This window comes from Aedes aegypti, chromosome 3, assembly GCF_002204515.2.
Source record: "Aedes aegypti strain LVP_AGWG chromosome 3, AaegL5.0 Primary Assembly, whole genome shotgun sequence".
Lineage (NCBI taxonomy): Eukaryota > Metazoa > Arthropoda > Insecta > Diptera > Culicidae > Aedes > Aedes aegypti.
Window position 1 is genome coordinate 274837880 of NC_035109.1, and position 26783 is coordinate 274864662.

The 26783-nt window shown below is 37.3% G+C and overlaps 1 protein-coding gene across 1 annotated transcript in view; it reads right to left on the minus strand.

Moving 5' to 3' along the window:
- LOC5565485 (serine-rich adhesin for platelets) overlaps nucleotides 1–26350 on the minus strand; it is a 76596-nt gene extending 50246 nt beyond the window's left edge. The window contains exons 1-3 of the mRNA XM_001649808.2: nucleotides 26244–26350; nucleotides 10361–10415; nucleotides 9372–10196 (exon numbers count right to left, since the gene is read on the minus strand). Of these exons, the coding sequence (XP_001649858.2) occupies nucleotides 9372–10127 (756 nt within the window). The 5' untranslated portion in view covers nucleotides 10128–10196; nucleotides 10361–10415; nucleotides 26244–26350. The remainder of the gene's footprint in view (nucleotides 1–9371; nucleotides 10197–10360; nucleotides 10416–26243) is intronic.
- Between the last annotated feature and the right edge of the window lie 433 nt (nucleotides 26351–26783).

Below are 26783 nucleotides of genomic sequence, written 5' to 3' on the forward strand. Positions count from 1 at the left end.
TAGTGTAAGTAATGTTAATTTCATTTTGTTTTATTTTATGCGTAGCGATTTCTTATGGATTTGAAGTATGTTTTTAGATTTTGCCGAGACATGGTAAAGTCAATAGTTTCGCAATGTTGATTGTAAATGGCCATCATTTGATTTAGAGGCCCGTTTTTGGCATAATTTGTTCGATGATGATTTGTCAAGAATAAGTTACGATTTCGTAGTTGCCTAGAAGGAGCGTAGAAATTTAATTTTGATAAGATTTCTGTAGAATCAATACGTTGCGAAACGATATCATTTACAAATGAAACTCTTGTGATTTCACGTCGCTCTTTCAAAGTTTGTATGTCAATAAGCATGCAGCGTGCTTTGTAGGGTGGAAGTGGAAATGATGTCCAACCTAATTTACGAAGAGCATATAGTAGAAATTGTTTTTGTACAGATTCTAATCTTTCCTCGTGTGTGATTGAGAAAGGAGACCATACATTGCTGCAGTATTCCATGATTGATCTGACATATGCAATATATAGAGTTTTAATTGTGTATGGGTCATGAAAGTTGTAGCAGAAGCGTTTTATGAACCCTAGCATGTTATTAGCCCTGTGAATTATTGTATTGTAGTGGTCTACGAAAGAAAGCTTAGAGTCTAAGATTACTCCTAAGTCCCCAACTCTTTCACATTTTTCTACATTTTGATTTCCTAATGAAATTGAAATTCGTGGTGTTGTTCTTTTTCTGCTAAATGATATTAGGTTGCATTTTTTACATTCAGTTCTAATAGGCTTTTTTTGCACCATATGTAGAATTTTTCTATTTCATTGCGGAATACATTGATGTCTTCTTCATTTCTTATTTCCAGGTAGAGCTTCATGTCATCGGCATAAATTAACACTTTCAGTTTATTGAAAATGAAGGAAATGTCGTTTACATACATAATAAAAAGAAGAGGTACCAAATGAGAGCCTTGAGGGACACCCGAAGTGACTTGAATTGGTTTTGATTTGTTTCCTTTGTTGGCGGTCAGTTAAATACGATTCAAGCCATTTCAGCAGTCTTGGCTCGATTCCAATTTTTTTTTTAGTTTGAAAAGTAGCATTGGTATGTCTAGGCGATCAAATGCCTTGCTAAAGTCCGTATAAAGAGCTTCTACGTGTTTTCCATTATCCATTGCATTCAATGAATAGTCAACAAATTGAAGTAAATTTGTTGAGGTTGAGCGACCTTTAAAGAAGCCATGTTGTGTGTCAGTAATTCTATTTTTGATTTGAAGAAATAGTTTTTCGTTGACAATTGACTCGAAAAGTTTTGGAATACAAGAGATAATGGCTATACCACGATAATTACGTATGTCAGATTTTCGGCCAGATTTAAAGATAGGCACTAAAAAGGAGCTTTTCCATATTTTTGGGAAGATTCCGGATTCAAGGGATTTATTAAAAAGCCAAAACAATGGCGCTGTAAGTTCTTTTGCAAAATTTTTCATAAATATTGGTGGAATCGTGTCAGGGCCGGGACCTTTTGAAGCGTCCAAATTCATTAGAGCGTCTGAAATTTCCCGCACATTGATTTGATTCACACCAATATCTCTAGAAAATTCCGGGTAAAACGCAAAATAATTGCGATCGCGGTCTTCTTCCGAAAATGTAGTATAGATTTCTTGGAAAAAATTTGCATATAGATTGCAAATTTTTTCTGAGTTGTCACCCACATTTTCATCAAGGTGCATAACGGATGGAAAATTGTCAGATTTTAGTTTTGTTTTTACGTAATTGAAGAAGTTCTTTGGCAGGACTTTATTTCAAGTTCAGTTTTTGAATTATATTCATCAAAAGCATCACTGATGGCAAGATTCAATTGATTGCAAATGTCCAAATATTTTGCTAGGTTTTCATCTTTCTGGTGTTTCTTATAAATTTTGTGTGCCTTCTGCTTCCGATTTTTCAGATTTTTTATGTGGTTGTTATACCATATTGGATGTTTTGTACTGAGGTTTCGCCGTATTTTTTTGGAAGGAATTTCTTGTTTTATGATTTCAAGTACAATTTCATTGAATATGTATGCAGCAGTTTCGACACTTCCTCCATTTCTGATTATTTCTTGCCAATTAACACTATTTAATCTACATTTAATTTTTTCATAGTCTGCTGATTTGTATTCAAAGGCTTCCTCGTATTCATAGTCGTTGGGTCTTGCATTCTTATGGATGAATAGGGAATATTCGATTGCTGTGTGAAACGCTTCATTTTTCCATAATGGATTCAATGACTCAGTTACACAGAAATCTTCGTTAATGTTTGTCAATAAGAAATCCAAATAACAGTTTTGTCTGTTTTTAACATGATTAATTTGATTAAGTCCTAAATTTGCGGTTTTATCGAAAATAAACTGCAATGTTTCATTGTCCCCAACGACTGGGAGTAAAATACTTCCATTTTCAGAGTCCCGAATGAAATCAGCATTGCGTTGGTTAAAATCACCATAGATGTGAACTTTAACCTCTGGGGGGAGTTGTGATAAAATTTGTTCGGCACATTGTAAGAAATTTTCATACGTGCCTTTATGCGCATGGTCAGGTGGAAAATACACTGAGGCAAACAAGTGTGTTTCACCTGCTATGTGTGACTTTACCCAGACATGTTCGAATTCTTTAAAATGTTGTGTGTTGATTACTTCAGAATTAAAATCAGTTGAAAGAGCAACGAGTACTCCCCCGCCTGATTTTCTTCCGGACTCTGGAAAATTCCGGTCGCCTCTGAATACGTTGAAGCCGCTTCCAAAGACTTCTTCGCTTTTTACGCTTTCATGGCAGCTTGTTTCAGTTGCCAGAATAACCGAAAAGGATGAGCTTAAAATGTTTTTATAAATTTCCTTCATTTTTGCTGGGCTTTTCATGCGATTGAAATTTTGACAGTATATCAAGATTTGACGTAAAACTTCCAAAAAATAGTTTTTAAAATCTTGATACCAATATTAGCAATAAAGTTCCTGGAATTCGCCATAAAAGTGTACCAGTTATGGACCATCTATTATCTGGACGAAATGAACTCAAATCCAGTCGGTGATGTTGATAAGATTTCGAAAAGGAGTCGAAATGTTGTGAAAATTAAAAATATGACACAAAAGAGCATGAGCAAATATTGCCTTACTGGTTCGCTATTTCGGAAAAATAGTTGAAAATTAAAAAATCGAGTATAGCTGAAAAACCCCTCTCTACTATGAAATTAACAGCTGCCGCTTGCGGAAGTTTACAATCGTATGATTGAAGAATCCTAGTAATTGAGCACAAAACTTGAACATAATTCCTTATTGAACCGTATCGTCATGGAAGTTGTCTGAAATATAAATTTACTCCTTGTATTTCATTGGACAAAATGTAAAAAAAAGCCACCAGACTATCGCCATAATTGGGTTCCCATACACTCTTTATACCAGTTATCGTTATATTGGATATGATTTACAGCTCAAAAGAATAAATTTGATTGCCTAGCATCTAAATTTGTTCATTTGTTCTCTCTAAACAACAACCGTTCATCGGTTAAAGTAGATTTACCAGACAAAACATACATTTTGGTGCGGGTGACTTTTTGCAAAATGCCATGCGCACTTATTGTCCTGCCGCAGTCGCCATATGAAATATTGATCCTGCAGAGGGCATTATTTTCCAATTCAACCAAAAAAAAAAATATATATTTAAATTCCTGCTGGTGAAACACGCAGAATTTCACCAAAAATTATTGATTTAAGTATGAACAAGTATTCCTTCAAAAATTCGCTGGCTATACTATTTTTATTTTATTTTTTATAATTCATCTACAAGTTCTTACTGATGCGCCTACTGCTGGAACATACACCAGCAAATACTTCAGAATTTCATCTGTAATTTCGTTAATAATTCATTTAGAACTAGTAGTTCCGACAAACTTCGTCTTGCCATCAAGTTGGCTATTGTAAACGTCATGTAATGACGTATAAGTCTTCACCCGATTTCTCTTTTATTACGAACACGTTACATCCCTTGTCTTGTGCAATAATGAAAAACTCACATCAATCCGTTGGACCGTTCTCAAGCCATTTCGTGGCCACATTCAAACAGCATTCCATTTTTATTTACATAGATTAAAATTTAATGGAAAATTGTTTTCTGTTGATACCGGGATGGTATGCTCAAAGTTTTTTTTTAAGGAGCAAGTCTCGCTGAAACCAGACCGCCATCGGCAGCCATCGTTAGAATTCCAATTTTATGTCACTGATCGATAGTTGATAATAAAACTTAAGAGTGGTCCTTTCGGATTTCTCAAATTGGTGGACTCCTCGTACGCCAGCTAGCTGAACAGTTTGCGAAAAAGCCATTTTTTTTTTAAATCTTAGGAGTTTCTTCTCGTGTTATGTATCATATTTCCTTTGGAACACAAAGCAAACTTAAAGGCATCCTATCGAGAAAGGATATAGCTTTCATTTGAAGCTAAACAAATTTAGGCGACTATTTTAAATTTGGCCGCCATCTTGAATTTCGTTAGAAAAATCGATTTTTCACCATTAGCGCACCGCTCGTTTTGAATTCTGAGATCACCATCAGAATGCTGAGGAAAAATTGCGTAAGATAGGCTACAAAAACTGGGTGAGCAATGGTATTTAACATATGAAATGAACGATTTTCTAGATCATGTTCTAAGATTTTAAGCTAGTTAAGCTGTGAGGCCTTCTCTGTTTCAGTAGGGTCGTAACGTCAGGAAACAGAAAAACAAGACAACAAGGTGAAAACTCATTCTAGTACTTGAAACCAAGATGGTGGTAAAATCCAAGATGGCCACCAGATTGAAAACTTGTTTCTTTGTTGTACCAAAAATAATGTTTGCATTGATTGCACTCGCCATTTGCGTCAAAATCGTTGAACATGGTTTAGAAAATCGTTCATTTCCTAGGGTAAACACCATTGCTCACCTAGTTTTTGTAGCATATCTTACGCAATTTTTCCTCAGCTTCCTGATGGTGATCTCAGAATTCAAAACGAGCGGTGCGCTAATGGTGAAATAATTATTTATGCAACAAGTTGCAATATGATGATTTTTTCAGCACGAATACATTTATCCAACGAGGCTCGCCGAAATTCGAATCAAATTCCGGAAGCGGTGAAACGGCTTAAAAATAATATTTAATCGATAATACAGCGAAGCTGTATAACAATTATTCAACAGTTGCAAAGTGGTTGAAAAAGCGCCTTCCGAAAATGTTATACAGCTATTTGTCCTATAAAAGTCGAGACAAAGCAATGATCGGTGGTATGTATAAGAGCTGCCAACATATCTTAAATAATAGCGCCAGATTTGTTGGTAAAATGATCGCATAAAAGCTTTCGTTCGTATGTACAGCGCATTTACTCAGCATACAGGGTGATTACTATATCCTGTCAGTAAAATAAGTAATCATAGAAAAAATATGGTTGTATGAATTTTAATTATCAGTGCATATCCAGTTTTGGACATCTAGAACATTTATCTTCGCTATACATAGATAACATATTAATTTTTTTACCTCAGTTTCCAGCCACATGCGTGGTTTCAGAAGCATTACAGTTAACACGAACTTTATTCAAAAGCATATATTTTAACCAAAAAAGACAAATTTTTTTCGCTAAAATTTTCCATAATCAGTCTTATGCTATTTCCTAGTTAGTCTTAAAGATTGTGGTAACATGCTGTTTCAATCAGACATTTTTTCCAGCAGAGTTTTGTCAAAAATACAAATCTGTGGAAAACGTGCGTGCCAGGTGCAATGCCTTTAAAACAACACATATGGCTAAAAACTAAGGTAAATGAAAAAAGATTTAATCTTTACTTTGTCAAAACAAATTTTATAGATATGCAAAACAGGATGTACACTGGAAATTAAAATTCATACATACATATTTTATCTACGATCATTTACTCTACTGACAGGAATTAGTAATCACCCTGTAAAGCCGTATAAAAAGAGCTTAGAGAATGTTAACATTTGCACAAAATGTTAGATGAGTATTGCATTTCATTTGCCGTAACAGTTCAGAATTTTTACAGGTGAGTTGATTTAACCTGCTTATAAGAGAAAAAAGTTTTCAATTTACTTCTAAATGTATTGCTGTGTGCGTTTGAAACGCAAATATCAAATGCGGGAACACCAAACGCGGTAAGATTTTCCACAAGAAATGCGATGTCAAAGATAGGTATTTCTATCTAGGTCAGCGGTGATTTAGATAATCGTTGCTAGAAGTCCTTTGATTGGATTATGTTACCGCATTTGGAGGATATTTAATCAAGATTTGCACCTCAAATGCAAACAGCAATATATTTGATTAATCGTGGTAATAAAAAATGGCAAACATTATCGATTAAAATTATTTATAAATTTAATTGACGTTTGTTGCAATGTTTCAACATTGAATATTCTATGTATCTCATTAGTACTATACCAGGGCGGAAGTTTCAGCACGTCTAGTTTTTGAGATATTCACTGTTGAAAATGCAAAATTTGACTATTTCAGCCAACTTGCATGCAAGTTTTCCAGCTTGTATGGCAATTTATTCGCTTGACTTTTTACAGAATTCAAACTTTATGTGTATAAGAACTATTATCAACAAAGTTTATAATACTCTCGATGCTCAAAAGTTATTTTTTGATAGTTTCGAAAAGTATTGTATTTTGCCATATAAGAGAAATGAAGAATTTTGTATGGAGACTGCAAGCATCGTAAAAAAAATCGATTTAATCTAAATTTATTCGTTCAATTTCAACCAAATTATCTCTAAAATGAAAAAAAAAATCCTATTTTGCATGCTTAGGGGATTGGATCTCAGAAAAGATTGATATATCATACTTTAAGTTTAATGTAAACATCAATAAAACCAGTGTTTTATGCAACTTTGGTGACCTATAGCTAAAAATTGTGACGTGCTGGAACATTTCTGATAACGGTATCAGATTCATCAATCTCCAATCTACTAGAGACACATAATTTGATTCTTGAGACACGCAAAAATGTCATTTTTGTTGCGCTGTGTTATATTATCTGTGATTGTCCATCACCCTGTGAAGGGGCAAACTTTAAATGTTGAATAGTTCGAAACTTGGATATTCGAATTATCTAGTTGTAGCATCAAGGAAACGATATAAGCCCTTTATGTTTGATGTAGATCCAGGCCGTTATATTTTTATGAATGTTGTAAACCCAAACAAAGTCCGTTAGAAAATTTCGCCATACGTCTTTTTTCAAAAATCTATGTTAGCATTTTGAATGAAAACTGCAATCTACTAGAGTTTATCTGAACATATTTTAAATTAATGTCAATTTGTAAATGAGTGGGAGTGTTTAAAAAAATTTAAATTTAAATATCAAAATATCATCGTATAGTAATGAAAGTCACTAAGTTGAACAAATTATTGAAAACTGATGTTGCGTCTGCAATTCGATTATGTGTTCTTAATTATTTAATTTTTTTATTGCAATACCCTTAAACATTTTATTAAATAATTCAAAGTCTGGTTGGATTTTAAAAGGTCTGGCAAATGGAGCAGTTTGTCTTTTTGTCTTTTTCTCGATTAAAAATCTGGCAATGCAAGATGCCAGATTAATAATGGCAAACCTGCTTCTGTGTGATTTTTTTCAGGTTTCAAAATTGTCATTTTTCCTTTTGTCAGAAAAATATGCCAACCCAAAACATTTGTTAAATATATCAAACAAGAATAATCAGCTACTCTCTGAAGGTTTCTTGATGAGGATGTAAAACATTTCATCGTCGTTAGGGGCTTTCCTGTGTTGGAATTTTTCAATAATGATTATTATTTCTACCAAACTAGTCCTCCAGGAATTTTCGAAAACGTTCTCTTTTTTGAGAATGCTTTCGGAATCCTGAGCAACTTGATTTTCAATTGAATACTAAATTAAAATTGTGTGCGCTTTCAAACTGCATAACAAATTTTTCTCTTTCGATTCCGGAGTTGACTACTGATTTTTTTTATAAGCTATCTATCTATCTAGGGGTACCGGGGGCAGTATGGACACCCGGGGCAGAATGGACACCCCCTGCATCTTTGCATAGGCGAATACTTTTACACTTTCAATGCAAACAATATTTCAGTTGCCTATCGGAAGCGTAAACTATCCACTAAAGTTTCAGAAAAAAAAATGTTCAAAACATTGATTTCAAATCGAGAAATTGAGCATGATTTTATTTGGTTCGAAAATTATAACATTCACACCTCACTAAATAAGGTTTCAGAGGCAAATGACTGCAAGTTGACCGATAATGTAGCTCTTGGTTGAATCTTCAATTATTTATGTTATTTTCAAAAATATAGTAGATTTTTTTCTGGTACTTTAAGACATTGAAAAAACTTATATGGAAATTTCTTATACTGTTGGGGCAATATGGACACCGGGTGGCAAAGTAGAGCTGGCACTTCAAAGAGGAAGAAATATAACTTCAAACACAAAATTATCCAAAAATATTTAACATTCAATGCAATAATTAAGACGTGGAACCACAAATCGGTTGAAAATTGTCAATTCTTGATTAAAACTAACCTGGAGGGAATATTGAAAGCAGCTCTACGAAAAATGTCGTAAATTGGTTTAAATCATGTTTTCAGTGGCACAGTGACCTGTCACTATGGTTTCCTGAATATGTACTTCATTTTTAGAGGTTTTGAGAACGATCGCAGGACAATTTCCTATAAACATTAAGGTGTCCATACTGCCCCATGGGGGTGTCCACTTTGCCCCGCTAGCTTGATGGCGACTACCAAATATAAGCTTTTTTTAAACCTTTTTTTGAAAACAAAATATTTTTTTTCCTGATTATGTAACCATGTTTAACAACTGCTCAAGAACTTTAAAAAACATGCTGCACACATCGGCTCCCGAACGGGTCAACCGATTTGAATGATTATTTTTCCGTTTTGTTCGTCAAGTGTTCCGACCTGTTTGTGTGTATAAAAATCCCAGGATATTCACCGGTAAAATCGAAAAAATGAGAGTGAACGGAACTGTCATTCTGTACGGGACATAGCGTTTTTAACAGCCTACTTGATGGCAAGACGAAGTTTGCCGGGACAACTAGTTTTAAATAATTTCCAAAATGTCTTAAAGCCAGGATCGAATTGTGATTTTTTTTAATTTGTTATTTCTTTATTAAGAAAAATGTTTTTTATTTCTTTTTGCAATATAATTTTCTTAGCAGTATCGCGAATGTGTTGAAATCGTAATACGGACTGTAATGACTTATCAACACAAAGAAGCTTTAGATAGATAGTAACTTTATCCAGTCAAATTAATTGTCATTTTGTATGAAATTAAACCACAAACACTCTTAAGTTCAGTTTTGAAGTACATCATACATATAAATGACACCTACCTCTTTGCTGAATGTGACCTGGGGAAGGTTGAGTTTCCGCTTGGCGGTTTCGATCGAGATGTTGGAACACGCGGTGGACGAACGGGCTGGAGCGACTGAGGGTTTCAACGATGGTTCCTCTTCCTGTAGCTGCTGCAACTGTTGCTGTTGTTGCTGGTGGAACTGCACCTGAGCACTGAAGGGTGCAAAATTCAATAGATTACTAGTGGATGTAGCACCAGAATTTCCCGGTCGTAGGCCATTGGACGGTCGTTGTGGACGTCGAAAAATTTCCAGCAGTAGCGTGTTGCCTTGGGTCTTGATTAGGTTCAGCACATCCAGCTCAGGCATCGTTACGACGTTGTGCTTGTCAACAAATACCACATAGTCTCCCGGTAGGATACCGGCTTTTTCTGCGGACAACCCTGGCTCCACCTTCTCCACCCGTGGAGGATGCGTCCAGACAATGGAGAATCCGAATCCCTTGTCGCCAATTCGGGTCAATCGTTTCGTTATGGTGAAAGGAGTTCTACCAGGGTTGGGTTTGTTGGAACTGATTGAACTTCGTCGAGGAGTCGATGGGACGCCTCCGGCTTCCAGCGGTGGATCCAGCTCCAAGAATCGAAGAAACAGATTTTCATCGGCATCCCGCTGATGAAGAGCTTTCTTGCTGAGGCTTATCGGTTCAGGAAAACCGCTGGAAGTGGCATTCACCAGGCCGCAGGAGTCCTCAGCGCTAATGATATCGTCAACGCTGGATTGCGAAGTTTCGCACATTTCTGTTGTCGGTGGTTTAGGATCCGTCAAACACGACTGCGGCAGGCAGTTAGGTGAGCCATTAATTTCCTGAATTTAATGGGAGAAAAAAGAAAATGGGATTAGAGAACTGTTTTTTGCGTTAGAGGGTAAATTTTGAATTAAAAGTATGATGTTCAGCTGTAATGAACACGTGCCACACAAATTTTCATTTTGCTACATGTTGCATAACTATTAGGAGCGTTAATACAAACCTTCAGTTTTGCTGCTTCAAGAGGAAACGTCGTGCATTCTAAAAGCTCGCTAGGTCTGTAACGAAAAGATTAGTTCAATAAATGGAAGTTTGATGTTCAAATGCATATAATTATCTTGTTGCAACATTTAAGGTGACATAAAGATCAGAAAATAATTTGATTCATATAATATTAAAGAAGAATCCTACGTTCAATCATCAGTAAGCATGAAAAATTATAAATTTTTCTCGTTCAAATTTAAAGAAATCCTTATAAAAATCTTGCATTGCATTACAGATAGCTAGGACAATGCAATAAAAGATTTTGATGAAAATTGCTTCAATTTTGAGAAAAAGCGAAAAAAAACTTTGAATTTTTGTGAAACGATTATGGTTATTTTGCTTTTAATGATTTGGCATGAAAATATGTATATGTACATTACAGAGACTGAATGCTAAAAGCTCCATACCTTGTTTAGTGTATTTTTAGCTGTTAAAAAAGTTTCTTAATGTTATTACCATAATATGAAATGAAGTACAGAAGGGGGGATATGCATTAGCCTTTATTTATAGTCACCATAACTAAAAATAATATCAAAATATCCATAACTAAAAACAATATCAAAATATCCATAACTAAAAATAATATCAAAATATCAAAACTTCTTATTTGAGGCTAAAATTTTATACAGCATAGGTTACGTAGTCGGAAAATAAATCTTATAAAAATTTCATAGCAACTACATTAAAAAGCTCATGTAAAATCTTTATGTGACTGTTAAGTGGTTTCAATTACCAAACAAGACAACTTGATATTTTTTTTTTCAGATTTCAGAATATAATCTCACAGATGTGAGTAAGTTGATCGAAAGTATTTATCATTTGATGACTCTCCCCGGTATTAATTTGAAATTGTCAAAAATGTCGAAAGTGACAAATATGCAGTTCTGGGCAGTGAAACCCGAAGATAATCGTGTTTCGGGATTATATTTGGACCAAAACTATATATCTGGCGACTTTTCAATTAGATGTTTCATCTTCCTCACTCTGTAACTTTCTGAGTATCAACCTGAGGAACTCGTAGGGCTTGATAATTTACCTTTGTCATCATTAGTAGTTATTCGACAATTCAGCTTTGTAATTGTTCGTGAATTCGATTGACAGACAGTAATGAAACAACGAGCAATTCTCGCTGAAACCAGGCTGCCATCGGCACACATGGTACACCAAGGTAGCATGCCGGCGCTTTACCAGCTTCCCGGGTGGTCCTTACCACTCCCATTGTCATTTAAAGGTGGGCAGGGTCAACCACGACGCCCGCGCCCAGCTGTTCTGCAAGTATCAAGAACTGATACTGCGTGCTCCGCTATTTGACCTGCTGAAGGCTCAGGCTATATCAGCTAGCAACAGTTGGGATTGCTGACGAAGGGGGCTTTCACCTGCCCCGACCCTTACGAACAGCCAAAGGCTCGGATCCAACCCAGTAGACCGGCGCCACGACAGCAACGCTACCAGGATGTTCTCCTCGCGGCCACTTAATCGCTGTAAGGGTCGATTTCGACCGTAGGGCACCGGTATGACCTACGTAGTCGACTGTGAACCCTTGGACCACCTGTTGCTTAGCGTCTGCACTAACCACACCTCGAGTCCCCGCACCACCTCCTTTGTAGCTCCAAAACGATGTGGGTGATAGCCGATGAAACGGCATCCCAGCCAAGCTCGTCTTCACACATCCTCTGAACCAGATAGTCTGGAGTCGTGTCCCCACCGCATGTGGCAAGCATGCGGTCACGCATTGTGCGGAAACGCGGGCACACGAACAAAACGTGTTCCGCCGTTTCCTCTAAACCTGCACAAACTGGACATTCGGGAGAACCCGCATGACTGAAACGGTGTAAATACTGTCTAAAGCAACCATGGTCCGAAAGGACCTGTGTCAGGTGGAATGTTAGTTCCCCATGACGCCTAATAACCCAGATATCTACCCTCGAAATCAACCTGTGGGTCCACCTTCCTTTGGTGGAACTGTCCCACGCACGCTGCCATTTGACCATAGAGGCCAGTCTGGCAGTACTGCGTATGCCTCTTGTGCCGCGCATTTCGATGCACTCTATGTCCTCCATGATGAGGATACCATACCAGTGATGACGCAGAGTGCATCGTGTGACACGGTACGGTACGCGATCGCAAACCTCAGGCAGTGTTGTAAGCAATCACGGTAGTCAACACGTTTTCGTTGATATTCGGCAGCGCTTCTCTTAAACATTCACAACACGAACGATCAAACGAATGTCGAAAAGAAAAATGTCAATTGAATGCCAATGACCACGATAGCTTCTCTAGGAAACAGTACGATTTTGTTTGTTTCTTTTCTGCTTTTACTGTATGTGTGTCACATCCGACATAACAGGCAAGATCAAGCTATTCATGTGTTCATGATCCGATGTCTGAATTCTATGCAAAACTTATGATTTGTGCAAAAGTCATCATGTCAGACGATAATCCAATAGGGCGATATTCAAAACTGAAGAGGCAATAGATGACTCTTTTTCAGTGGTAGTAAAAACGAAATCCTGAAGCAAAGAAAGCACAATGGAAGATGAACTAAACACAAAAAGTTATGTATTCATATTACGCTTGATTTCTAATCGCTACTTTTTCGATCCAGTTTCCTAATTGCAAGTAATTAACGTTTTTCATTATTTTCCATACGTTTTGACAGTTCACCGACTACCATTCTTCCATGCGCTTGTGTTTGAAATTTGAGAAATTTGAGAATCCAGCGTAGCGCGATCAGTGAAAGGAATACACACATCAGTGTCGCCGCTAGGCGGCCAGCACAGATAAACTGAATGTTCGAAGGGTTGTTGTCTGTACTTTTTGCCACTGGCGCCAACTGTTAGCGGTTAAGATCAAAATAAACAGTCGTTACCCTATTGACACTTTTTTGTGTTTATCGACGTTCATTCTAAAGCTCGTGCTGTGACTGCTGACCATGGCAATGAAACGGACGTCGTGAAAAGAATGTTTACAGCACTGCCCTCAGGCCAGTTTTGTAATCTAAATCAGAAATTTCCATATAACGTTAAACGCCCAGAGGTATGCAATGCTCTACAAATGTTCGTTATTCATTCAATTTTGTCCGATTCACACTCCATTATTAAAGTTACCCCAAAACAGAAAACCAACTTTCGATTGTATGAAAAATTATATATTTATTCAGAATAAATCTTATGGCAATCTATCGACTGCAATCGATAGCCAGGATGCCAGTACTTGTATTAAAAATATAAATTATAATTCTTTGAAACAACATGCATAAATATACAAGTTTTCTTTGAAAAAAAAACTATCAAAGTAACCCCGTTTTACGGTACTAATTTTAGTGCAAAAATCTGGCGGCCGATATCGAGTTCAGGAATGGTATTTATTCTTTTATTAACATGGTCTAAATACGTTGATTGGAATGAACAATCAATTGAATAACTAAGATAAGACAAGAATGTAAGATTCTAAATGTTTTTTTTTTTCAACGGAAACCTAGACTTCAACATGATTAGATGGTAAAAATTCATTCAACTGCGCAAAACATAGATGGCGTCGAATGCCAAGAATGCCACCAGTTTTTCAACCTCAAAATAATACTCCTGAGTATTGCCATTACGTCCACATTGACACAAGGCCTGCTTCTCAGCTGTTCAATTGTAAATGTTTGTTAGGCGGCAGTTAAAACAATACTTTATGGTTCAAAAAATCAAGGAAATATTTAGCTCAAAAACATAAGATTTCCTCTTTAAATAATTGCACTTTTTGTAAAGTTTTACATCAAAATTACAGATATCACCACAAGACTTACTAATGTCCCAGACGCGCAATCTATAAACTTCATTCAATGAATAACTATGATAACAATGCATATAGTGAAACAATGTTTCACTACAGTTTTTAAATTTATGGAGAGATTATTAGAGTATGTTTAAGAAAATTACCAAGACAATCCGGAATAACTCCGGAACCAGCTGGACCATATTTCCAAAACTGACCTTAAACTCAAAGAGTTTTTCGGGAAGTTCTGAAAATTTCAGCAAAATCCATCAAGAAACAAAATAGTTATGCAGGTTTTAGTGTGTTTTCCAGCATACAAAAATATGTTGGCTGGATGAAGGTTAAACCATATGCTTTTAAATTTAAGTACTCTATTTGATTTTTGTAACGGTGAAGAATCGATTGTGTAGCGTTGTTTTGATCATATATTTAGTCTTTGTGGACAAGGAGCAAGTGCTTGCAGAAAAGCACATAAGCTACACTCTCGGTCAACTAACAACTTCCAGAATAAGCTTTATGAGCCTTTCCCAAGACTCTTCTCTTAGTTCCTTGCTTTATTATTTTAATGTTACATGCATTGACGGCATATTGGGAGAATTGTGCATGCTTGGACCACTTGCAGAATATGCTATAGTTTCTGTGTATAGCACTTGAGCGGAAATCTTGCAGAGGACTTGATAAAAAAATAATGAAAAAAGTATAGTTAATTTTAAGTTTTTATTGAAAATTGCAATACTTAAACAAATTCCGTGGATTAGAGTCAAAATTATTAAAAAAATATGGTATAAACTCTTAGAAAAAATTGCAAAATTTAAACAAAACCATGAAAATATTAATACTAAATTATAAAAATCGGGTAGAATATGGAAATTTCGATTTTCCAGTAGAATTTGAAATGTGTTTGACCATAACTGCATATTTGTAACATTCGACAAAAGTAGGCATTGAGTAAATGGAACACCAAGTGTGCATTTTATGGCAGTATGGGAAGAAACTAACATTTCTAAAAATTACCAGAAACTCAAGAGTGCTTATTTGAGGCTGAAAATTTGTACAGCTCATATCATTTATTGAGTGAATAGTCAAAAATTAATTCTAATAGAAATTTCCTTGCTACTTTATTTCCAGGCTTATGCATAATCTCAATGTGACTGTTATGCGGTTACAATTGCCAATGTGACAAAACAACTTGGTATTTTTTTTTCGAATTTTCTAGAACAGAATCACAGTTTTAATAAGTTGATCGAAAGTATACATCATTTGATGACTCTCCACGGTATTAACACGAAATTGTCAAAAATGTCGAATGTGACTGATATGCAGTTATGGGTAGTGCCGTGAAGGTGAAATCAAGAATATGTATGTATTACCGAGTATCTTTGTTTTTTTTTTAAGATCATTCCAGGACATAGAGCACTGTATCCAGAGATGCTCACTGTTACTATCAACGCTTAAAATTGGCTGATTCATCACCAGTGCAATGATGGCGATAGACTATGGATTTCAGTGATGGGTTAAGTTTAGCCTTAAATTAAACACATAAAAAGGGCCATTTATTAGTACGATATTTTTGACAATGCTGCAGCTAGATTTAAACTATGTGTGGGTCATGGAAAAACATAAACAGCATGGATAATAGAGTGATGCAAATTTCGAAATGTTTGCTCCCCTATGCTTAAACGATTTAAATTATGGTATAAAGCATCCTCCCAAAATTTGAAATGATTTGGAAGATATTTGACTGTGCACACGCCATTTGAAGTTCATATGGAGATTACCGTGGAAAACGCCAACCTTTTGTGTTCAACCCTTTATCTCTTCGTCATAATATTTTATGGAAAAGTGAACACACTCTTCTCCTGTGAAATTCTTCCAGCTACAACTTTGCCGAAGACCACATTTTGATTGGAAGTCAGGAAAAATTGCCTTCAGTAAGCTTCATCAAGTATTCGGCAGGCAACAGTGGTGCTCTTGGCGGGAAGAATAGATCAAAGTAATCCAGGCTACTATGTTCTACAGCAACAAAATGTGTTCGTCAGCAAAGTATTGGCTGGGAAGGTTTTATATGGGCACGGTGTCTCTGGTAGAACAACATTAATATAAAAAAATCAGTATCGCTAAAACATCCACCAAATGAAAGCATAGGCTTTCACCTTTCATTTGAGACCTGTTTGGAAATGTTCTATCGGGGGGTCCTGAACATTTTTTTCAAAACAGTAGAATGCTGTTTTTTCAGTACTGATTTCTTAATTATGGTTCACACAGTCATTTTCTTTCATGCTTATCTAGGTAGCCATGAGAAATTTTACTACGAATAGTTAACCAATTAATAAAAAGGATTTAGATTTAGCATTATACCATTCTATTTAAACCAATTATATACACGACATATCGATAAAGTAAATACGGATAATACGGCTTACAAATGCTCACTATTGTACATTACTACAGCTCAAAGAAGCTGTCGATCATATGCTTCGGAGTTCTCCGGAACCTTAACATGATTCCAAGCAACTTGAAATTCGAAATGCACGGTTTCACTGGCTTGTTTCCCGTATTTGCTCAAACTACTTCCTGTGATTTCACAAAACTCCGGGATAGCGGAAATATGGAACTTCGAGCTATTAGGTAAGCAATCCACGTTTTTGAAAAGTTCTCAACTTTTCAGCAATATCATCATCCAGACTCGTTTGAAAACAACTTTTATGTACCTGATCAGAATGATCAAGCGCCTGAAATACATCTTTTCATTTAAAAGAGATAATTTACAGAACAGTACGATAAATTACAATTGCTAGCAAACTTAGATCCCATTACACTTCCAAAACATGCCGATTTTTCAAAAGCTTCTTACAGTTTCATCTGGTGAATCCACATTTGTTGTGGCGTTGGCAACTGATGATCCTCACCTGTGATAAAAGAATTATTTTAAGGTCATCTTTATGAACCACACAATCAAACTGCTGATACTTACCCATTCCTCGACATTATTTGGATCAATGTATTATACTTTTTTGTCAATTGGATTTACAACACCTAGTGTCATATGCAAGGAAGGTGGTGGGCAATTTGTTCGTCGGGTGATTCATCGAGCAGTGGATAGTAAATACAACGTAGAACTGCTCCGGCAGTTTATGGTCCGAGCCGAGACTTTTCCATTTCGCGGACGCGTATGTGACAAAGTATTCGTGGATGACCAGCTAAATTGGATAAATCTTTTTTGTGTGGTACAGTATGGGCAAGGAAATGTTGAACTACCTCCCATTATTACGAAAAACAGATTGACGATGTTCAAATCTCCAACAATGGAGTACCAAAAATTATTCAAAAGCAACAGTGTCTTCCACATTTTCTCAATATTGCCATATTTTTCTGGAACGCCAGAAGCAACAGCAAGCAGCAACAGTATTTTTACGCCAGTATCTTTACATCGGCCTTGAGTCCCGATGACGTCGGAATTATGCTCGATAATCGACAGGGTAAATTATTAAAGGACCCTTCTCCATCGCTTGCAGATCGAACTGCCCAGGCCAACCCCCCTTTTTGGACGTCACATAATCAACTAACCCCTGAACGTTCTTCTTCTTGGCATTAACGTCCTCACTGGGACAAAGCCTGTTTCTCAGCTTAGTGATCTTATGAGCACTTCCACAGTTATTAACTGAGAGCTTTCTTTGCCAATGTTGCCATTTTCGCATTCGTATCTCGTGTGGCAGGTACAATGACACTCTATGTCCAGGGAAGTCAAGGAACTTTCCTTTACGAAAAGATCCTGGACCGACCGGGAATCGAACCCAGACACCTTCAGCATGGCTTTGCTTTGTAACCGCGGACTCTAACCACTCGGCTAAGGAAGGCCCCTGAACGCATTTGTATGCATTTACATTTACGTTATTACAGTTTCTGCATTATCGTTCAAATCAAAGTGCAAATGTGTTACCTCTAAAAACCCCTGAACTGATTGGTTAGGTCTGCTGATTTTGAAAGCGATGTTTGGGGCGATTGTAACATCCAGACCCCTTAGACAGCTGCTCAACTGCAACGCTCATCTGGAGCTCAAATCAATTTTTTTTATCATAAACAAGTCATCAGCGAACAAATGGGGTTTTTAGGTTGCACAGATGTTGAATAAGATTCTCAGTTGGGTGGTAAACCGTGTAGATTCGACAACCAACCAATTCAATTAGCACTTACTTTTGCATTACTGTGTCTACCACGTTTTCCCTTTAGTTTTGGTGAGATTGTTGTTCTCACATCATAACATGCTTCGAGTGGTAGGTTTTAAATTGTATTTATATTTATACAGTGCTACATTCAAAAGTTTGAACTAGTTACTGAACGAATAAACGTGCAAGCTCGACATATTTTTGTAGGACAATACCAGACTGTAATCCTGCTGTCGTGAAGAATGTGCTGTTCAATAATATCAACCACTATTGCTGATAACGGTTGCAGACACAAATTCTTTAAACACAATACGCAAATCTTCGAACGATTGTTCTCATGGCTTTTCGGTTTCATGTTTCAAGTCTCCTGACAGAGTGTAGTGTAAATATATATATTTATTATTAGGTGTGAAATTGGGATATATTTATTGTAATTATTAACAGGCATACCTCTAATCAGCAAACCAAAATGTTGACCCAAAACAATGAATTTATAAACTTATCACGCGACACAAGCACCAATTTTTCGCTATACCACCTTAGAACGCGACAACTTAAGCAATGAAGCGCTATAACGCAGCGCCGATTTCCCTACCATTGATGCCAATGTACTTGTTTTTTGCAATCTGTGAAACCATTGGTAATGTAATGATCCATGAGTAAATGTTTTCAAACGCTTTGGTTATTACTAATCGTAAAAAGCAATATCTTATGAAAATATATTTGAATTTTAAGACGGTAGCATACAACTGAATCTAAATAATGGTTTCTCGAAAACTTATTCATACAGACTCAAGTCAAAAAAGTATACAAACTTACTTTATCGATCCTACGTGTTTCGCAGACGAAATTCTACACGTTTCGCTCTAAACCAACTCGATTTTTCACTTTTAGAACGTTTAATATCCGGATTTACAAAAACAAGAAAGTAATATTTTCAACTTTCGCAACCTATCCATTACTTACGCCGCCCCGCTGTATGGAGAGACAAAGTGACTTAACCACCAATCAAAACAAAACACTACTTGAGCCGATTTTACACTGGTGGAAAAATGTCGCAAGTAACTGAATAAAATGGCTTATCATTTTGTCATAGAATTCTTGTGTGAAGTAATAAGAACTTCATAGTTTTTTGACGCGAGCTCATTGTATGCAAAATTTAAGCAATGTACACGTCGAAAAAATGTTAAATAGGTGATTCATTTCAAAACAGTTTTAGAAGACAGGTTGTGATTCTTCTGAATTAATTTTCTCAAAACCGTATGGAAGTTACTTACGTCGATTTGAAAAAGTATTCGAGATTTATTGAAAATCTTTCAAATCTCTAAACATTTTTTTTTATTCAAAATTTTAAATACTATTTACAACCATTTTAGTTTTGCATAAATGAATAAATTTTGATTAAAGATATACAATTTTACTATTTACTGAATTTATAATCAACTGAACAGCAACACTGGAAATCTGAACAAACATTTAAAAAGGGCACATCGACATAGGTAAACAATGTCTTTGTAAGACGCTGTTGAGCCCAATTCAACTCGATCACGCTTACCAATACAACGCTTATAATAATAATCAGGAAGAGCCCACACTAATCTTTCTGGTAGTGGTGTTAGTTTGTATGGGCGAGCTAAAAAGGGCTCAACAGCAACGTTTCTGGAAAAAAGGCTCAAGACCTCTCCAGCCCTTTTCAAATGTTTGTCCAGAAATATTTGTCATGGCCTTCTACGGTTCTATTGAGTTGTCATCATATGGTACAAGCGATTCATTGTATCATACTATTCTGCCCATACTCGCAATACAGTCCCATTAGGAAAACCATCATATCGAGAAAAACACATCTAAACATAAATGTTGAAGTTTTCGTTACGCCGCTGCTGGCAGTTGAAAATTCTGGTGGCATTACTCAACACATTATCATTGATGTATAAGAATTTGTTCAATAACTAAAATTTAGTTAATGCTATTGTTTTTTACGTGCAAATCCAAGATAAGAACAAATGGGACTCGTTATCCGAGTATTTTTCTCGCAAAATGCAAGTATACCCGCATACCAGTCCCATTACTTGGGACTCGCTTACTTTGTTATCGCGGACGATGACATATTTATTTTCAATTTTACAAGACATTCCAAGACACCGTTCCTTTTCAAATTTTTAGGACTCGCATTTTTTAATCGTAAACGTAATTGTAGTGCTGAAGATTACCCTAGATTGGTTGGGCCGGTGCGACCGATCAACACGAACAATTTTCTGGATCCACTTGCTGTTGATGTTGGATTTGAAACGGATCAAGATGTAAAATCGAGAAGTTCTAGAGGCCTGATGTCAGCGAAGCAGTTGGAAATTCAATAGATATAGATAATCATACTAAGTGTCCAGGACCTTCTTATTTTCCGGCATTCGATGTCACACTCAGTTTGACCTACCTTGTCGACTGCATGTGCCAATGGCTATGTGCGCATTTCTACGCTGGTATCAAAAGCTTTCCCCTTCATGACTTCGGATGATAAATCTACAAGAGATTTCGTTGTTATAACTGGATCATGATAGTAATGACCGACATGGACTCTACGGGAAGCTAACTTCTCCAGGATATACGGCAAGATGTGGTTCTATAACTTATCCCGTAAAAAGGCTTACTGGGAATATTTTCAAGTCAAACAAAAACAACCATCTTTCTTGAATAAAACTGATTTGAACCTCTGTAATTTGTATTATATCTACTTTTAATGTGATCAAAACTAGGATGTAAGATTACAGAGATCCTTACAGTAATTATAGTAATACTTTTGGTTGAATTTCATCATAATTTACTAATGGGACTGTTATGCGGGTATATTCAATATGGGACGCACATGGTTTGGTATTTTTTTCGCATTTTGTCCATGCAAAAACACAATTTTAAGAATGGTACCGAAAAGTACACTAAAAATAAACACTATTCATGGAGCTAACTCAAATGTGTCGAAAATTGAAATGGGACTGTTATGCGAGTATGGGCAGTATTGGTGGAAGAAGATCACCTATGGTACGTAACTCTGAATAAAATAAAAAAAATGTTCAGGACCCCCCGGTGTGGGCTGTATGGGCACGTCAGGAGTTAATCATAAATGTTAACTTCCTTTTCCCGATCAGCCTAGATAGCCGCGTAGTGTCGGTAGCGGTTGTTTTAATTGGCTAAGAATTAACACTACGGACTGCCTGTTCCGGTGGTAAAAGTCCACCTAACAGGTGACCCCTAATTCAAGCGGCTTTAAGCTTACTGTGCCTAAGAATGAATGGTTAGGGGGGTCTAAATAAAACCTAACCGCAAACGGAGCCTGTGGAGTACCAGGGCGCCCTCTACAGTATTATGCCCTTCCTGTGCTACCCGGAGCAATGGTGCAGGTGACCTTGTGTTTCTCCGAGATAATCGGCTGCCCTTCTTCAGTCTCAAGCCTGAGGTTAAATAAGGGTGGGATTATTAATGCGTTGTAACTTAGTTTAAATTTTCACCTCTATGGTTTCGCATTATGCGTATTACACAGTGTGTTCTGTGCTTTTCGCCTTTGGCGACTTTTAAGGGATACCGATATGGTATTTTCGCTGTTGGTCTTTTTCGTTCTGAGATTGCGAAAAGCTTAATCCTGCCTAGTTTGGGTAGTGGCTACGGTTAGGATAGCTTTGTTAGACCAATCTTCAGCATAAAATATCAGCAATGATCAATCTTTGTAGACTCATGCAAATGCTACAGCTCAAATGGCGCTAGTTCAAAAACCTTACTTTTGTAAACTTTTATCTAGGTAACCTTGTGGACCTAGTTTTTGCTACTTTCAGAAACATGAAATGGCAAACTCGCGTGCCATGCCTCGTGCAAGCGTGCTCGTAAATAGCGCTATCGTTGCTACACTCATTTCTGAATTAACAACCAGAGATGTATGTGCTGTCACAATAGATATTTCTGTTGGTGACCTCAATAGTATTGCCTTTCTTTTTCTTTCTTTCGTTATGTGGTTTATTTACCACATGATGAACCATCCCCAATGGATGATTTCAAACGAGTTGTCGTTCACTGCCTATGAAAAGGCCTTCTGCTGATTGTGGGCAGTGATGCTGATACTCATCACATCAGCTCAGCTATCAATTTGAGAAGCTCCAGTCTGATAAAGTGCTTAAGTAGTTCAAATCTTGGATTACTTATTTTAGGGAATCGCCCAACGTTCATGGTATCTGCTAGAGAAGAAGTGTTAGACATAATGCTCTGCTCGAACAGAATCAGTCATAAGTTGACGAATTGGCATGTATCAGATGATGAATCATTATCTGATCATCGCTACATACACTGGGAATTGGTTGTGACCAAATTCCATGGATTCTCTCCGTCCATTGGAAATCCTAGTGATTCGGATGTTTCCACTTCTGGTGAGTTGGGACACAATTGTCCTTGCTTCGAGTGATCTCACAATTGCTTGTCACTTTGCTTAAAGGAAATTTTCTACACAATTCCCTTCACAGGAGAAGTGGACGTCTGGCTGTTTGTAAAGTATGTCAGATAGTCAGGCTGCTATAAAAGCTATTGCTTCGGCCAACTCAAGGTCGAAGCTTGGTATCGCATGTCGAACTCAAATTGAGGAACTGAATTCAGTCAACTCTGTAAACCTTGTATGGGTACCTGGCCATTCTTCCATCGCTGGAAATGAATTGGCTCATGAGCTAGCTCGTGATGGAGCATCGCATGACTTCATTGCCCCTGAGCCGGCTATTCCAATTTCGAAGTGCTGGGTGAAGCTTCAGATAAATTCTTGGGCGGCAACTCAGCACAAACAATATTGGAATAGTTTGGAGTCGTGTCGTCAAACAAAATTGTACATTACTGAGCCATCTCCAAGGGTGGCGAAGTATTTAACAAATCTGTCAAAGCAGAATTGCAGTCTCTTGGTCAGAGCGTTGACAGGCCACTGCCGACTCAACTATCACATGGCAAATATTCAGCGTGCTGACTCATTTGTGTGTGATAGTTGTGACTCCGATTATGGAACTTCGTATCACCTGATATGTAACTGTCCAGTTTTTGCGCAAATGCGATTCCAATTACTTGGTAAACACTTATTAAGTGAAACTGAATTCAGAAGCCTGAATCTTCAGGACATTCTGTTATTCTTAACCCGCTGTGGTAATGAGCTATAGGCTCTCTTTACGCTCATGCGTTTTGCAGTGTCCTTTTAAGGGCGCTGTTCGAACCCATTGTGGTATGGAGCTACATGCTCTCAATTCGCTTATGCGATCTTCCCTCTTCAAGGGACCCCACTCCTATTTCCTCCCATTTTTCCCTTCCCTTTCCTCTCCCATCGGGTAGATGATGAAATAGGCTCAAATATGGCGATGGCACAAATCTCCCAAATGGCGGGGAACGTGCCTCTGGAGCCGGCCTTCTGATACCTGATGGTACAAGCGATTCATTGTATCATACTATTGGTGGAAGAAGATCACCTATGGTACGTAACTCTGAATAAAATAAAAAAATGTTCAGGACCCCCCGATAGAACATTTTCAAACCGGTCTCAAATGAAAGGGGAAAGCCTAAGCTTTCATTTGGTGGGTGTTTCATCGATACTGATTTTTTTATATTAATGTTTTCTACCAGAGACACCGTGGGGAAGAGTGTGTTCGCTTTTCCATATATTATTATAACGAGCAGATAGAGGACTGATCACAAAAGGTTTGGCTTTTCCATAGTAATTTCCTTATAAACTTCAAAAGGTGTGTGCACAACCAAATTTCTTACAAATCACTTAAAATTTTGGGAGAATGATTTTCATCATAATTGACACCGTTTAAGCAAAGGGGAGCAAAAACTTCAAAATTTGCATCATTCTAATGGATAATTACCACGTGATCACTCATTCTGTAGTGATTATAATCTAGATAATCTAATGCGACATTGCAGCATCACTGCAGCTGGTTGTCAAATCAGAATGATATTGATTGCTCGCAATTGATATTGATAGTCTCAGAGCATCAGCCATCAACTCTGACTGTAACATTGACAGTATCCTTCTAGAAATCTGTGACAGTTGGCTATCTTGTATATTTACTAGTAGAGAAGAGTATTACAGTTTTCGATATACCCTTGATAGTTTTCATTAACGAGTAGAAAGATTATCATTATCATATCATATGAAATTTACTACAACATATTAAATAACGTAATTTAATAATATAAGGAAACTGGATGTAACATGCGCCGTTAGAGTAAAACGCGCCACCCTTGTTTTGAACGAACGGCGTGCTTTGGGACGCTCTGTTTCACCCGAGATAATAGGAAATGTATTAAAATGCTTCTCTATATATATTTTTAAGTGTTTTCCTGGCAAAAATCGTGAAAAACTCAAAAGAACGTTTTTTGCTGTTTTCGTTGTAATTTTGTGTTATTTTCCAGGTCATTTTATAGGTCGATAAACAACAAAACTTTTGAAACTATCACCGAGAATCGACTTGTGCACTCCCATAGTTTGTATTCTATGCGAAAAAAGTGTTTTTAATTTTATATGTGCAAGCATGATTGCGCATGCGCATGCGCGTACGGCTAAGGCCGAGCTCAGATGGCGCGTTTTACCCCGCAAAAAAAATGCAGATAAGTAAGCATGTTGTAAAAATTTATTTTGTAACTCCAGAAAAAAATGAAAGCTTGTTTCTACTAATTGATAGAAAACATGAGATAATGATTAAAAAAGAGCTTATATATGCCTATATAATGTTCTTCATAGCTAAAAACGCTTTCTTCCTTAGAGGGTGAATGCGTCAAAAACAAAGTACATGCTGATAGGCGGAACCGAGCGTGACGGATCCCACCTAGGAAGCAGTGTTACGATAGATGGGGATACTTTTGAGGTGGTTAGTTCCTCTACCTCGGATCCTTGTTAACGGCTGTTAACAACGTTAGTCGCCTACTATGGCTAATAAGACCGGTGGTCCTCTATGGACATGAAGCATGCACCATTCTGGAAGAGGACCTGCAAGCACTTGGAGTTTTTGAACGAAGGGGCTTAGGACCATCTTTGGCGGAGTGCAGGAGATCAGTGTGTGGCGCCGGAGAATGAATCACGAGCTCGCTAGCCGGAAGGGTGCGCTGGGCAGGGCATGTTGCAAGACTACCGGACAACAATGCTGCAAATATGGTATTTGAGTTGAATCCGGTTGGCACAAGAAGACGGGGAGCACAGTGAGCGAGGTGGCTTGGTCAGGTGCATCAAGATCTGATGAGTGCGGGCCAAAATCGAAGTTGGAGGGACACAGCAATAGATCGAGTAAATTGATGTAAAATCGTTAACGAGTCTTATCAAATTAATTGATGTAAAACCAACTAAATAAATAAAGGAGCAGGATAAGAATCGCTAATGATAGACAATCTGTAGATCCTCCAACACAAGATGAGATCAATAGGACGATTGAAGAACTGAGGAACAACTATGTAGAGAATAATAATTCTCGCTGAACTTTACTGAAGGTTCAGATTATCTCCTCTTTCACTTAATACTAAAGATTTTGGGAAGTTTTCACTGTTTAGGAATGACAACGTTCAAACGCAATATAAGACGTTAATGTTGACGTTTTTGTTATGCTGGCTTGGCTTGGCTATTGATGGAAGAGAAAGTAAAAAAAAAGAGAGTCTATCAATGTTTGATAGATCCTTTTGAAATCTGTAGCTGCAGGAAACGCGCTTCGCTAGACGCATCCATACGATTCACTAGATGATTAAGTGGTTTATAGACGGTCCCTAAAATGAACCATATATCTAGAAATTCATAAGATAAAATTCTAAAAATTAAAACCGAAACGAGAAAACTCCCTTAAAAACATAATTTAGCTACATTATTGCACACGAAATATAAATTACATTCAAGGCACACACAACATCGATGTCACTCACTTGTTCTTGTCTACATGATTCTCACTGCCCTCAGCACTGTCACTACTAACGATACTGCTACCAATGCTACTTGCTGGTTTCTGTTCTTCATCATCAATGTGAATAAGTTCCTCTATGCGTCATCTGTTGTCGTCCTCTACAAAGGCTGCAGAGTTCTCTGAATCTTCCATTGCTAGATTTTGATTTTTGACCTCCGGACGACCAATAGATTCCGCCAGTTCTACACTTTGCAACAGTTGCTGACAGATCCGGAAACCATCCTCCCGTTGCACCTCCTCCAAATATAACCGGTGACAGCAATCAGTTTTCTTACCTCCACAGCATTTATCGAAGTTTACCTTCTTTTTCCGAGCCCGAGCTGTCGCCGTCGATGTGCTGGTCGACGACGTTCCAGACGATCCGCGTAATATCCCGGCTACCGTTTGCAAAACGAAGGACATGTTTTGAAGGCCTGTGGCTTGCGGCGGGGTTGGCTAGTGAAGATATTCTACTTAGCAAAAGTGAATCTACTTTGCATGAGCTTCCAGACAGGCTTCTATG